The sequence below is a fragment of the Solanum lycopersicum genome, chromosome 5, assembly GCF_036512215.1.
Source record: "Solanum lycopersicum chromosome 5, SLM_r2.1".
In the NCBI taxonomy this organism is placed as follows: Eukaryota; Viridiplantae; Streptophyta; class Magnoliopsida; order Solanales; family Solanaceae; genus Solanum; species Solanum lycopersicum.
The window spans coordinates 5,643,750-5,660,090 of NC_090804.1; the positions used below are offsets into that span (position 1 = coordinate 5,643,750).

A 16,341-nucleotide genomic window follows, 5' to 3' on the forward strand; every position below is an offset into this window, starting at 1 on the left:
TTGAAGAATTCTCATAAACTCAGTTTCTCTAAAGAATTGATTCTTGTTGAATAAAGATGAAAACAGGTTGCAGAGGTCTTAATATTCACTTATATTGGAACTCCATTTTGTATACATAAATAAACACTCCAACTTCGAGAGTGTACACTGTAACACCTCAACTTGATCTCAACTTGTAACTAAACACTTCCCATCACGTGTCTCGTGGACATCGATGCTGGTGTGACACATAAATCTTGCAGCAATAAACATGTTTAATTCAACTTGTTGTACACAATGTAAATTGCTAGAGTTTACAAAGAAACTAGCAAGTTCAAAAAGGAGATTATAGTAAAGGATCCAATTTTATTGCCATCTTCCCCAACAAACACACTTCTCAAACCCCACCTCAGAAGAGAGGACTGCAGGTGGAAGATTACCTATTCCAACAGAACAAAAAGTTCCACATTTTCTTCTCAAACAAGAAAAGGGTGTCAAAAATTTGAAGAAAAAGAGGGGAAGATCAAAAGAAAAAGACTTGATGAAAGATGAGAATAAACTAAGTTGCATATGCCTTTGCTACATACACCATCATACATTTTTGAAAGCCTGGCCCTACTCGGAAAATTTTGCCCCGTCAAGTTTCGAGGCAGCTGCCTTGTCCAGAAACCAAACCAAATTCCCTTTAGTTGGCTGGACCATTTTTGCAGGCAACGTCGGGCAGTCAGGTCCAACTTCATCAATTGCCGAATGAACGGCCTCTGCTTTGCTGCTTCCAGTCACAACTATAGCTACATTGGACGCGGAGTTGATAACGGGAAAAGTGAAAGTAATCCTCTCTGGAGGGGGTTTGGGTGAGTCGGTGAGAAACGTTACCCACTCTTCTTTCTCATCAAGTATGGAGTGATTAGGGAAAAGAGACGCAACATGTCCATCTGGTCCCATTCCCAGAAGGATGAGGTCAAACTTGGGGCAGTCACTGATGTCAGAAACGCTGATTACACGAGTTCTCACAAGCTGTCGAATAACAAACTCATAGTCTTCAGCAGCTTTCTCTGCTGAGACCGTGTCGTTAATGGAATGTACATGGCTTGGAACAATAGGCACCTGAAACATAAAAACACAATATAGATGAGAAATGCAAGAGAAGACAACTTTGGAGATCAATATCAGTACCAAAAGATCAACATTAGAATACCAAGATTTCGTTTTGTTTAATAAGTTGGTTATAAAGATTTATAGGGAAATGATTGAAAAAACGGAAGATGTCATAACTCTGAAACCGAGCTAACTAGCATTTGCATTACAAGTGATATGATCTCAAAAAACTTAAACAATCATCGTGTAAGGTTTCGATAAATATAGAAGCAACACAATAAAACAATGGTGAGGTTTCAAGTAAAATAATTTTCCAGAGTCAGCAAGTTTACATCAAAGTAAACCTATAAGCCATGACAGCATGACAGATGCACTTAACATCAGTAAGCTTGAAGCAAATAAAACTGAAGAGAAGCGTTGCTTGTACTGCCGCGAAGTTTTAAATCAATCACTTCAGGCCAGCAGCCAGGTAGATGATCTTAGAATGACCTCGAGTTAGTATTTCAGCCACTTTGGGATCCAGAGAACCCATAGTGTGCGACTACAATTGAACATTGTAAGGAACTGAAGCCATCATAAAATTATCTTGTATGACATGTTCACTGTAAATCCAGCTTTATATGCATTCTCAGTTGATCGATGAGCTTAGTTCAATGGAAATAGCTACAGATCTCCAAATAAAAGCACTTACACCGTAAATCCATTGATGTCACTGCCTCTAAGCATCAAAACATTATATACATAGTAATTTAATGAACCTCTATATTATCTTGCCTCCGAAGAAAAAAGAGCACCAAGAAAAACCCATAAGACTATCGAGAATTTTACTGAACGCGGTTATCTACCACATCCAGCCCCTAAAGACCAGACACTACAGCTCAGAGAGCGCAAGGAAGAAAGAACATCCTCCCTTCTATATTGGATAAACACAAGAAATATACATTAAAAATAATATCAACAAGTACATTTGACTGGTCTTTAGCATGAGGATTAGACAAAAGTTCTGACTACGACAGCCTGGATGCCTCCCTTCTTATTTGAGATGCACCAATACAGAGAGGAAAGTATCTAATTCTTCCACCTTGACGTTGTACAATTCTGTATTATACAGCTGAAAGATAGTATCTTTATGATAAACTGAATAAACCGAAAAGAGGAACACCTCATTAGAGGTCTATTTTAGAGAATACTCGACAGAAGTGCATGTCATCAAGGATCACAACGCAAAATACGGAGAGCCATTGTTATAACTAAGATTTGTATCAATAATAATATTATTAGTGCATTAACATAAATACGACATGTGAAATTATAAAAACGAGGGGTAGATCAACAGTATGCAAGAAGATCAATGTAAAATTATCTACCTTGGACAAAAGTCCATCCTTGGCAAGCTTGTAATTACTGTCAGCATGATTTTTCGCCACCACACGTTCGTCCACCCAAAATATATACCACTTAGCCCAATCAACAGTTTTGCTATAAGGAGCTTCACACAGTTTTCTGCTTTCCATGGATTTTCAAACCAATTGACTACCTCATAGAGAAGGGAAACAAAAACATTTGAACAGGAAAATACAACACACTTACATACCCCATCAAGCTGATGAGGGAGCCACCAGATAAAGCAATAGCAAATACCCCCCTCTCCTTCACAGAAGCCTCTGATAATTCTGCGATATAATCTGCCAAATCGGTGTTCAGTTCGTCCAAATACTCATAAATCCTCACCTCTCTTCCATCTTTATTAGCCCCAGAAAGAGCCATCCTTATTTAGAGGATGTTAAATAACACTGCTCTACTGCACAAATCATAAAACAAAGTAACAAGTCAACTACAACTGAGAAAAGAAAAAGTAGTCTTAACAATTCCACAATGCTCATTTAGCATGAATTAAAACACCATATTTTACAATTGCACAATCTGAAGAAAAGTTAAGGGGCAAAATCATTGCTTTCCTTTTGGTTAAACAACAACAACAACAACAACAAACTATGTAGAATGTATTGCAGACTTTAACCCTACCTTAGGAGGTAGGTAGAGAGGTTGTTTAGACCCTCGACTCAAGGAAAAACATATCAAAGCATATCGAAAATCATGTCAAAATACTATAGATAGCATGACAAAGCATTATGAGGAAAAATAATAATAAAGGAACAGTAACTACAACAAAAATGAGAATTCAGCAACAACTGCACTACATGAACTCCTTGAACACACATAGTCAACAAAAAAAAACTGATCTTTAACATTGGCAAACAACCCCCCCCCCCCCCCCCCCCCCCCTCCACACACACACACACCAAAAAGAAAGAACAAGCAAAACCAGCAGTCAAATTCTGAAATTAGAAACTCAAAAATCAAGAACACATGAAACTAACCAATTCAAACTCATAATTCAAGGTTCAGAAATCAAACAGACTAGTGCATGATCACTACTTCATTTATATTGGGGCAAGGGAAGAGAATTACAAAGTAAAAAATCGAGGGTTCAGACAGTCAACCAACTAGCTACTAAGATTCTTCAATGCATGATCACTTACACAAACATCAAAAGGGGGAAAAAGAGACAAAAAGAACTAAACTTGATCAACAACAAGATCAAACCACCATATCACCAAATCAAGAACATGCACATGAAAAGAAAAAGAAGCTCAAACAAACAACACTAAACACAAAACCCCAAATCACAAAAATCATCATCCTCTTCCATTAACAAACTAGAGTTTCAAAAAACCCACCAAGTAATCACCAAGAATGTCAAAACTAGAACCCCAAAAGAAGAAAAAAATACAATCTTGGATTATCATTAACATACAATATATACAAATATAAAGAAGCAGAGAAAGAGGGGTTCTTACAAAGAAAAAAAAGAAAATGATGTGTTTTAGGCAAAGAAAGGGGAAAAAAATTGAAGAGGTGTGAAGAAGAGAAGATGTGTATCAGCAATTTCTACAACATATATAAAGACAACACATACACACACATACATACATACAATAAAAATAAAAAACTAATCTTGAAACATCTTTTTTTACTGAATACAACATGAATTTTGCTATGCTAAATATATAAAAAGTTTTAATTTTGAATTTATTGTACAAATTTAAATTAATCAAATTTTAATATACAAAAAAAGATAAAACTTTACCTTGTGGGATACCACATGATGGTGACAAAAATGTACAAAAGTCTAATTATTTTTTTGTTTCAATGGATAAAATGAGAGAGAAAAAGATGAATCATGTTCCTTACCTACTTTTTTAAAAAAAATTAAATACAAGAAAAAAAAACATCTAATGTAAAACTTGTGTCAGAAAAAAAATAAAATTCTTAAGTAAAACAAAAAGTTTTCCTAGATCTTCTGCAGTTAAATAAATTCTTAGGTAATTAATTAAGTAATTAATCTCAAGTTAAATGAAACATTATTAACATCCTTGCTCTCTTCTCTTAATTTCTTATCTTTATCTTTTGTTGCTCAATTAATTTAGATTTAAACGCTTTTTATATGATCTGACATTTTTATTTATTTGATCATAACTTATATATATATATATATAAATCTATGAACATAATTATATTTAGGTGAATGTAAATGACTTTTTTTTTTAGTGAATCTTATATAAAATATTAGGAATATTAAATATAAAGATGATTATAGCAAATAAAAAAAATATTGCATAACTATTTTAATTTTTGAAGAAAAAAATTATTTTGTCATTATCCTTTTGTGGGAGAGAAAAAAATTAATTCTTGATAGGTAACACTTGTCCAATTATTAATTTGACAAGTGTATGATTCAAATTTTATTTTGTTTTAAAAAAAAAATCTTAGTTGGTGGGATTCTTTATATATTATTTTAATTTTATTTCTCATCTTAATTAACCTTATCTTTCCTTTTTAATTATCTCTAATCTCTCCATCTTAATTTAACTTTATCTTCTTTTAATTTATAAAAATAAATAAATTTAAAATAAAAATCAAATCCAATTGGCTGTCTCCCTAAAACCAGCTATTTGTCTCTTTTTACTATATTAAGCCATCTGTATATATTGTACTTTCTCTTCATTAAATATTTGTGGTCCCAATTAGTTCATAAAATTAATTAAATCTCACATGTAATGCTTGATTACTTAAGAAGTTGGATGATAATACAGATTATCATATTGCTAATTTTAATTAAAAAAATAGGATAATTGAGTGACAGCGCGTATCATTAAAGTATATTGTGAGATAGAATCATATCTTTCTTTCTTTAGAACGATGAATTCCAATACTGATTATATAAAAAAATTTATATTTAACGCATACATATTTGATGGATTTTTCCAACACAAACTAGTGTTTGAGCATAAAATGTTGATCTTGAGCAAAATTATTATGAATTTTTACATTTTCGATTATTTATATAAAACATGAAAATTTAAATTAGCCAAACTAGTAAACTTCGTATATACAAAAATGATTGGATAGAACAGAAGACAGGTTATGATCTGTAGTTTGGATAGATTTAATTCCTCCACTTAAAAAAAAGTTTTTTTCTCAATCTAAATTAATGAAAGATTGTGTTATAATTTTTTAATATATATATATATATATATATATATATATATATATATATATATATATATATATATAAATGTAACTACTTTGATAAGCATAGTTTTATCAAAAAGATTAACTCATAGTTTTATAAAAAAGATTAACTCTAGTTTAGTCAAAGATCAATGTAAATACAACTAAATGAATCATTAAATAATGTATATTAAACCAATCATGTACCTTTATAGATAATTAACATGCTTTTCTATAACGGGGTTTTGAATATATTTCTCTCGTCTTAATTTATATGGCATTGTTTGATTTAATATAAATTTTAAAAATTAAAAAAAAAAAGACTTTTGAAATTATAGTCTGAAATAAAATTTTAATATTTGTGTGGACAGATAACAAATCATTTCATTCAAGGTAAAAAAAGAATTTAAAATTCTTTTTAATATAAACTAACAAAAAAACGTGTCATATAAATTATTAGTAATAGAGAAAATAATATAAAAAATGTATATATGTCAACATCAAATTAATACAACTTTACCATGATTAATTTATTAAAATAAGATTGAGAATGCAAATTTATTAACTATAGTTAACCATAATGGTATTATCAATTTGATATAACTACTACAAAGTATTTACCTTCATTGGGATTATGTAAGAATTCACTTTGTTTTTTTTTTCTCTTGAATTATTCAATTTTCTTTAGAACCAAATTTCATGTCAAATCTTTTTTCTTATGCTTTAATATTAAAGAAATTGGGATAATGTATAAATATCTCCTCAACCTGTGTCCGAAATTTTATAGACACACTTATACTATATTAAAGTCCTATTACTTTCCTGAACTTATTTTATTAATAATTTTCTATCATTTTTCAGCATGTGTGACACTATCTTATGGGCCCATGCTAAAATTTCAAGAAAAAAAAAATAAGAGTGAGAAATAATGAACACATTATCAAAAAGGTTTTTGGAATCTACAAGCAATCATTTTTTTTCTTCAAACAACAATAGGAAGATAGTATAAAGTTTTTTCTCAACTAATTAGAAACCCCACAATATTACAAATTAACACTTCCTACCCCATATGGAGAATCTTTTTTTCCCCTCATTATTTTTTTACTTTGATCATCGAAAATTATTGAGGGTTTATTAAAAATAATTTATATGTATTCTACAAATATAAAGTATGATTTGTATACGTCTTATTCTCTTTAAATTTAACTTATAAAACTACACAAAGTATGTTATGATTGTCGTTGATCATTCATTTACTAATTTTTTCTAAATTTAATAAGATAGAAAATGAAAAAGAAAGGATTAAATTAAAACTTTACACCTAAGTAACATAAAATGATGTTGAAACTGATGGTTCAAAGTACATCTTTGATATAGGATGACCTCAATCCCCACTTGAGGGTGGAGCTAGAAGTTAAACATATGAGTTCGATCGGACTTAGTATATTTTAGTTTAAATTTTTAACTTCGTACATTATCAGGTTCATTTTGGAAATGGCTCTTCAACATATGAATTTGAATTTTTTAATTACGAATAAAAGAATCTCAATCATTTCATTGCAATCTGATTAAATTTTCAATTTTAAGAATCTAACATTATCAATTATATAGATTTTTTATTTTTAATTTTTGGTTGGATGGGGCCTTTGGATGGTTTACTTCATTTGGAAAACAAAACATGAGACATGAACAAATCTTTAGGCTTGTGATATGTTTCCTATTTGATTCTAAACATTGACAAGAAAATAATTGAACTTATACCATACACCTCATCATCATTATCTATTAATTTCATATTAAATATCTATCAACAAACTATGAAACCCTATAATTATAGGAATATTTTTTTCTAAAATTTTTTTTTCCCCTTTAGTTGCTCCATTTACAAGTTTTCTACTATGACATCATTGTGAAGAAATTTTATGTTCCTTCTTTAATGTCAACCTTTTGCTCAATTGATTTTGAACCATCAATTACTAGGAGTGAGAATAACCTAATTAATATTATTTTGGAAATTTTCTAGTGGTCCATATTTAAATTACTACAACTTTAGATATCACTTTCCATTTATTTATTAGTTAATGAAAAGAAGAAGAAAAAAACATTAGTTGATGGTTAACATGTATTTGGCATTAAAAAGGATTGAAATATATTTATTTGAAAATTTTAAATATGATAAATCAGTTAGAAATATATATTTTCTCTGTCTTTTTTTTTATATATTATTTTTTTAATTTTTTTTTAACTAATAATCTTTCAAGAAGATGATATGTTGAATCCAAAATATAATTTGACTACTGATAAGGATGATGAAATCTCAAGTAAGACAATGAGAATAGTTTGAAAAAAAAGAACCATTGATAGTGGTAGTTTGAACCAAGTTGCAAAAAAATAATTAAATATAATCAAGATATGGCAAATTTTATCATTAACTTTTTGATATAAATAAATATAAGTAATTTGGCATTAAAAATGAAAATTAATTAATCATACAAATAAAATTTGAAGAAACATGAATATTTTATTGATTATACTGTGAGTACAATTTTGTTTTTCTCTTGGTTCTTCTCTCATATAATTTATCCATGATTCCTTCTCTCATAGAATTTATTTATGAATCGAGGGGTATTTCTCGAACTAAAATGATTCTTTGACATCTATATAAATATTCAATGAATTTTTGAAATATTTAAATATCTTTTCAAGAAATATTATACTCTTTATATATGCATAAACTAGGATTTTAGGTTAGAGTAGCCGCTAAGAATTCTAACGAAAATAAAATACATCTTGTAGAATCTCAACTAAAAATCTAAAACTGAACAAGTTTTTAATATTTTCACAAATTTTCAATATCTACTCTTACAAAAATTAAAATCCTAATAAGTCATTACTTCTATTTAGGGATGAATGAATATACGATTTAAAATTTATAGAATATAGATCTATAATTATTTCTGCTTTTTAATTTTTTTTATCAATTACTTATACATATTAAGTAAATACTTTAAATATAAAATTAGATAAAAAGTTATTGGTTGATTTTATAATGGATAAGCCCTACATATAGTTATTTTTGAACTTGAATTTGGCAACTCAATCAATTGTAGGGGTCCATAAAAGGCCCTTATAGTTAGTATTTTTTTTTTCCTTTTAACTTAGGCAAATATGCCTGTCTTCTTTTAGATCTTATCCAACCTAATCCATAAATGTCCTTTCATTTCATTTATGAAACTATTGAGAATCCAAAGTTTTATTAGTCGGATTAATTCAGATTTATTTTCGTAAATTTTTTATTTTTATAAAATTGAATTTGAAATTGAGATCACTCATTAAATTTCAAGAAATAGTTTTGTCGATAGTCCCTGGTAAAAAAAACCTCCTAGTCAATGAGCGACTTTTTTTATTTGTTATTGGTATTAATATTTGGAAATATTAACCGGGCAAATTCAGATTCATTACATGTGAATTTATAACTAAAAAATATTCTTTATCATGAGTTTTTTTTTATTCCAAAGACTCAACTTGAAAATTCGTTATATATATTAAGAGTAGAGGAAACATCATCATTCCATGACACCCTTAATTCAATATATGCTTGATTTGTTTTTCTATTTTTAACATATTCAATCAAACTTCACATTTTGATGTATTTATCTTAATTAGGATATGTCACAATCTTTTTATTCATTTTAAATACAAAATTATTGTGATTTTTTTTTAAAAAAAATTATCTGATATTCAATATTTACATGAAAACTTAACTAAATTTGCTTGGTGCATTGTAAAGTTAATTTCTCAGAGCAATACTAATAATACAACTATTTTTTGAATATTTAAATTCAAAATATCTTATTAACTTAATTATTTCATAACAACTTATATTGATAAATAAAAAATAATAAATAAAGAACTAATGTCCAAAGAAATGATAGGTACTGGTGGTTGAGCATTTTTGAGATATTTTGGATAATATACGGCTCAACAGTCAAATTTATGTGGTCCATCCAAGTTTATTTGTCTACCCTGTGTATATAATATAATATTGTGAGGTTGTACGTATCGCGCTTCTAATTAATTACGGAAGGTTTTTGTAAAGTATTTTTTAAAAAAATTGATCAAAAATCATATCATCAAAATATTTATGGGCTATCACAAATGAGAAAAAAAAAACTAAAAAAAATCGCTTAGATCTTGTAAAATGGTGGAGCTTCACGTACTGTTTCCCTAACTCCTTACGAAGGTTCCTTAAAAAGTTTTCTAAAAAATCATTCAAAAGCTATATCAATGGTGAGACTGTACATACTGCTCACCCGATTTCCTACGAAGCGTTACGTAATGATTTCGTAAAGAATTTGTTTAGAAGTCATATCACAAAAATAGTCATGGGTTAACACACACGAAGAACTTATAAAATCACCCATTTGGCCCCTAAATGCCCAAAATGGATTCTAAAAATGGGTAGTACATACTTTTACCCCATCTCCCTGTAGAGGATCCCGTAATGATTTCTCAATAAAATCTTTCAAACGTCATATCACCAAAATAGTTATGGCCTAACGCACACAAAAAATTATGAAAATCACCTAATTTATGTAATTGGTCCCTAAATGTCCAAAATGAACTCTAAAAATTGTGAGATTGTATGTAATGTTCCTCCAACTTCATACGGAGGGTTACGTAATGGTTTCACAAATAAATTATCCAGAAGCCATTTTACAAAAATATCCAAGGGATAACACATATGAAAGTTGAGAAAATATTGCCTAATACTTGTAAATTGGCCCCAAAATACCTAGAATGGTCTCTAAAATGATGGGACAGTACGTAACGCTCTCCCAACTCCCAACAGAGGTTTCATAATGGTTTCTCAAATAATGTATCGAAAGTAACTTCACCAAAATATTCAAGGCTAACACACACAAAAAAAGTGAAAAGATTACCTAATTCTTGTAAATTGGCCCCTAAATGTCCAAAATGAACTTTAAAAATGGTGAATATACTTACTGCTCCTCAAATCCCTATGGAGGTTCCATAATGGTTTCACAAAGAATTCGTTCAGAAGCCATATAACCAAAATATTCGTTGACTAACATACACGAAAAAACTGTGAAAATCATCTACTTCACGTAAATTGGTCCTTTAATGCCCAAATGAATTCTAAAAATGGTGTTAGCCCATATGACAATTTTAGTAATGTGACTTATGGTTGATATTTTTGCAAGCTTTTACGGAACCCTCTGTAGGTAGTTGAGGAAATAGCATGTACAATCTCACTATATTTTACGATATATTTTGGCATTTAGGAGCTGATTTACAATAATATGCAATTTTTTCAATTTTTCGTAATTGTTAGCACATGAATAATTTAGTAATATAACTTCATTCTTAATCATTGAGTTCGAGTATTTAATATTGAATAATTACGACGCAAACACTTTGGTCAACCAGTTTATAAAACATATAGGGAAAAGGGTCAAAAATACCCCTGGACTTTTCGAAAAGGTTTAAAAATACCCTCATTCACCTATCCCTTCATCCACCTTTTTGATCCATAATTACCCTTAAAACTAACAACCTTTTATCTTTTAATTATTATTATTAATAATTATTATGTGGCATCTCCCTATTGGATAAATTTAAAATTCCAACTCACCAAAAAATTTCTACCCATTGACCCATATCCACATTTTTTTTTACCCAAATCAAATTAAAAATTCATCAAAATTAAAATATTTGAACATCTCTTCTCTACCATTCAAACCTAATAACATATCCTCCTCATCACCATATACAACCTCAATCAATGATAATTAAAATAATACATATATTCATATCAATAATCAACCAAGAACTAGCGAATTTAATACCAATTAGAACTAAAAAGTTCTTCTTGATTGTGTTAGAATTTGGCCAATGCCACCATTAAAATACAATCAAATAGAGTTTTTCTTTTTAGTGTAACTCCACTACGAGTAATTGAATCTTTGAAAAGGGTGTAACCAAAAGGAAGAAATAAGAAGACCCGATTCAAGTTTCCTCAATGTCATCATGAAAACACAATCAAGAACAACTATTTTAGTGCAACTCCACCATCAAAATTGAATCTTTTGAAAAGGTTGTGAACCAAAAGGAAGAAAGAAACAAGACCCAAGTCAAATTACCTTTATCTAGTGCAACTTCCCCTTAAAAACTGAATCTTTTCACATGGTGTGAACCAAAAGGAAGAAACAAGAAAGACCAAATTCGAATGCAATCAAGAAGAGCTTTTTAGTTCTATTTGATATGACCAAATTCAAATACCAATATATCAATTTCAAATTCAAATACTAATTGATTCAATCATTAATTTTATTTTGAAATTGTTTAATAAGAAAAGAGGGGAAAAAATAGGTTATTAAATTCAAGGGGAAGAGAAGAGATGATGAAATTTGTTATTTTTGATAAATTTTTTTGATTGAGTTTGGGTCTAAGAATGTGGATATGGGTCAAATGGGTAGAAAAAAAGTGATGGGTTGAAATTTAAATATATCCCATAAAAAGATGCCACATAATAATTAATAATAATAATAATAATAAAAATACAAGTATTAGTTTTAAGGGTAATTGTGGACCAAAAAGATGGATGGAAGGGTATTTTTAATTCAATAGGTGAATGAGGAGTATTTTTAGCCCTTTTCCGAAACATATATACAACATAAGCACATACCATACACACTTATACATGAGATATACACTTACGATCATATTAGTAAATTAGCTTATCAAACGATATATATATGTAACTTTTTCTTGAAAACAAAGATAGGAGAATGAATTCAGATTAGTCGATACGCCCTGCTAGAAAATAAAAAGGACTATCCTAAGAAGGATTGAGATAACTTTATTTTTTGTTTTTTTCTCTTTAAATTTGAGTGATAGGGTTGGGTAGCTAATAAAGGACTAAAGGAGTGGTCAGTAGTGAAAGGAAGGTCTATTTTCATTTGAAAGATTGGGAACAAAATAACTTGTTCTACACAGACCTTACCTCGAGTCTTATGTAGGTAGAGTGATTGTTTCCATCAAATTCCACACATAACGAGAGCTTAGTGCAATGTAGTGCCATTCTAATATAGCTAACCTCAAAACTTATTTGAGATTGACACATTTAAAAATTTGTGACAAAATAATTCTTTAGAAGCTTCAATATCACAAAAAATTTATGTCAACATCTTTTTTAAGTGTGTATAAAGTAACAACAGAGGTCTATACATCAGTACCTTGAGTCCTACAACTATGAGACAGAAATCAGTAGTTGAGGTACAAAATTACCTTCTTAACCATTGCATAAGGCAATTTTAACCTCCAATCTTTCTGTTTACGGCTTAGCGGCCTTCCTTTGGATGCTGGATCTCTATTCTCCTTCACATCCGCCAACTTCCACACACAGCTTCCTGATTCTGCATCGATTGATTCCATGAAGAATATTCCATTCTTTTCAACCTTTCTAGAGTTCATTTCTTCTATATAGCTAACTCTCATAGGCCTATCCTTGAAGCGGGATAAGTCGTCTGGTACTTTTATTAGCCGCTCAGCACCAGGAGACGATACCTTAACATCACAGGAAATGGAGAGTGTTTGCTTCAAACAATTAAAAATCATTTCTGCCTTTATAACAACAGTGAGAATACAACATTGTTTCTACAGTTACCTCAATGGCCAGGTCCTCGGGAATTTTCCCTAGTGCACCAGCTTCGTCTAACCTTTTCTTGTATTGGCGGCTAAATTCTTCCATTTCATCCATACTTGGACAGCCAAAACTAATGTAAAGAATATGTCACGCTACTTCACAGTAAACAGGATATCAAAAGAACGCAATAACCAGAACCAAGTGAAAATTACTAACAAGATCTGAACTCCAACTTCAGTTCATGAGATTGTTTAACTTGACCAGAAATCATGGTTAAAAGAGGAAAAGAAGGACAGAGGAAAAGTCCTGGTATGGCAAATGTTTACATATCTAAGTATAGCTGACTATATACATGACCTATAAATTCCTTTAGTTAAGAGGTCTAGTCCAGTTATTCATCCATCACAAGTTATATAATACAAATTCAATTTTGGAACATTCAAAATGTTGACTAGCTTTCACAAATAATACTACTATATTACACTACTCTCACTTATTGGCATCTTTGTTCTTCCACTGGAATTAGTTATTTAAAGATTTAAGGACCGGTCGGAACAAGAGATTTCAGGCACAACATACTCTATATCATTTTATGAAAGAGAAAGAGATGTAGAAATTGTTTTTCATGTAAACAGGAAGCCAGTGTTGCAATCAACAACTTACTTATTTGGAAGTTTGTCTAATCTGACATAGATGTACCCATGAGGACTAGTTTTAAATGAATAGAGCTCCATGTCATCACCAAATGGTAGCAGCACATCACGAGCAATTGATAATGCCTGCTCACCCCAAGAGCAACTTTGGAAAACTATTCCTCCTCCATCTCCTCCATCGCCAATCTGAATGTTTGAACTGCTAAAATCAAATTGAACAAATATATACATCCACAAAAAATGTTACTAACACTCCAAAAGTTCATGTACCTCAGGCTCAACTTCCTCTTCTTCTTCCCATAAATCTATTGGTTCTACGTCCTCAATTGTTTCATCTTCAAACATAAAGACATAGTGTGACTCTTTAACAGAATATAAATTGATAAAAAAAAATCACTAAATTTAATTCAATGAGAATGTGGAACATGTAAAAGAGAGAGCGCTCTTATAATTCTCAGAGTAAATGAACATTTCCAACTCTTTTTCTTCCATCAGGGAGGATCAATAATGTTCCCAATTAACTTCACCACAAGTCAAACCCAATGGACAATCTACCAGTTGGTGGTGGAGTACTTTACCAATATTGCTAGCCTCAATGCTAGAGCTAGGTAGAGGGAACAGGGTTCAATTTAATCTCCTTTGTCGAAAAATTATACCCGCATAATTAGGGCGAATATTTCAATGTAAAGGAAAATTCTACTGCAATAATGGGGTTCAAAAGTAGCTTTAAATCACAAGTTCAAATCCTAGCCGTCACATTTTAGTGTTTTTCTTGCATCTCCTAATATAAATATCTGGCTCAACCATTGGCCAACCTCAGTCTTCAACATTTTTATTTGTTGCTTCACCAAATAACAATACAAGACTAAGGGTGTGGCCTAGTACAAGTGTGAGAGAACCATGAGGTTTCAAGTTCAAATCCTAGCCAAAGGCAAAACTATACAAGCTCAACTAGCCTTGTTGGTTAGAGTTACCCATAATGCATTTTTAAAAACCCCTATCATGGAATGATATTAACTGTCATATGGCTAAGTCAAAACTTAGTTTTCTTGAAAACAAAATTCAAGCACAAGTAAGGCTAACTTGGCATACATATAATAATATACGATATCTTCATCATTGTTTCTAAAATAAAATAATACCCAAAACTCATCTAAGCATAAAAAATGAGCAAACAGAGTTTAAAGCACCGCAGAAACAAAACATCAAACATCTAGTAAGAAAATCAACAAAAACAAAAAAGGGAAAAGGTACAAGTATCCCCTAGGCTATGACCGAAATCCCAACGACATACCTTAACTAAACTAAGATCTTATTACCCCTGAACCCATTTTTTCGTAATTTTATACACCTTTTAGGTTAAGTGAATCCAAATATCTCCTACGCGTCTCAATAGCGTGGAGTCACAGAGTGTGCCACATAAGACAAAAGGTTAACAAAATTACAAAAAAAATTAGGTTCAGGGGTAATAGGACCTTATTTAGTTAAGGTGTGTCTCTGGGATTTCGATTATAGTCTAGGAGGTACTTGTGCCTTATCCCACACGAAAAAAGAAACATAGTCGAGATGCCCGCAGACAGGCTTGGACACCACTGGTACTAAAGAAAACATAACAACATAAGCCTAACAAAATAGATGCATCTTTTTCAAATACCCTACCAAGGAAAGATATTAGCTTTCATATGGGTAAGTCATAACTTGGTTTTCTTGAAATCAAAATTCAAGCACTACTAAGGCTGGCTCGGGCTATATATATTTGTATACTATATCTTAATCATTGTATCTACATAGAAATTACACAGAAGGATCACCTCAGCATAAAAATTTGAGCTGCTACAATTTAAAGTACTACACAAACAAAACATCAAACACCTAATAAGAGAAATGTGATTCATGAAAGCAAGGCCATTTTGTAAACCATTTACATTGAAATAACACGTAAGGCTCAACTAATCATAAAAAGAAAAGAGCTAATGCAATTTAAAAGCACCACACAAACAAAACATCAAACACCTACTATGCAATTCAACAGAAAGACAAAATAAAACGAAACAAACAGAGCATACAGTGAAGTGGGTCGTTTCCATTTCTCTCTGGGATGATTTCTTCAGAAGAATTGATGCTCAAACACCGAAGAGGTAAAACTGAAATGTGATTCTTGAAAAAAGGACCATTTTGTAAACCATTAGGAAGATGGTGTAGAGCTTGTTTTTGTTGTAGAATTGTAAGAAAACGATGGTTATGGTGATAGAGAGGTGTAGGGAAAAATGGGTTTCGCAAGAAAAAGTTGAATTTGCTACTAAGCCTACTTATCATCATCTTCTTCTTCTGAGCTGTGGGCTTTGTTATGGCTGGGTACTAATTGTC

At 30.7% G+C, this 16,341-nt stretch overlaps 3 protein-coding genes across 6 annotated transcripts in view; all 3 read right to left on the reverse strand.

Moving 5' to 3' along the window:
* LOC543938 (UDP-glucose:protein transglucosylase-like protein SlUPTG1) overlaps positions 1-16,341 on the reverse strand; it is a 93,321-nt gene that overhangs the window by 20,623 nt on the left and 56,357 nt on the right. The window lies entirely within an intron of this gene.
* Positions 237-4,179, reverse strand: LOC101264118 (probable 6-phosphogluconolactonase 1). Of its 4 annotated transcripts, none has more exons than XM_004238988.5 (4): positions 3,939-4,179; positions 2,672-2,878; positions 2,445-2,580; positions 237-1,086 (listed from the first exon to the last, which is right to left on the reverse strand). In XM_004238988.5, the coding sequence occupies exons 2-4, from the start codon at positions 2,842-2,844 to the stop codon at positions 595-597; spliced, it is 801 nt and encodes a 266-aa protein (XP_004239036.2). In that variant the 5' UTR covers positions 2,845-2,878; positions 3,939-4,179; the 3' UTR covers positions 237-594. The 4 variants fall into 4 exon arrangements, with proteins under 4 accessions (XP_004239036.2, XP_010320853.2, XP_069153943.1 ...); XM_010322551.4 differs by having other exon boundaries at positions 3,819-4,148; XM_069297842.1 differs by having other exon boundaries at positions 4,072-4,137.
* On the reverse strand, positions 12,807-16,293 carry LOC101261710 (uncharacterized). The gene is made up of 5 exons (XM_004239410.5): positions 16,041-16,293; positions 14,245-14,309; positions 13,985-14,160; positions 13,343-13,451; positions 12,807-13,242 (listed from the first exon to the last, which is right to left on the reverse strand). Exons 1-5 carry the CDS (start codon positions 16,291-16,293, stop codon positions 12,940-12,942), a joined length of 906 nt encoding a protein of 301 aa, XP_004239458.2. The 3' UTR covers positions 12,807-12,939.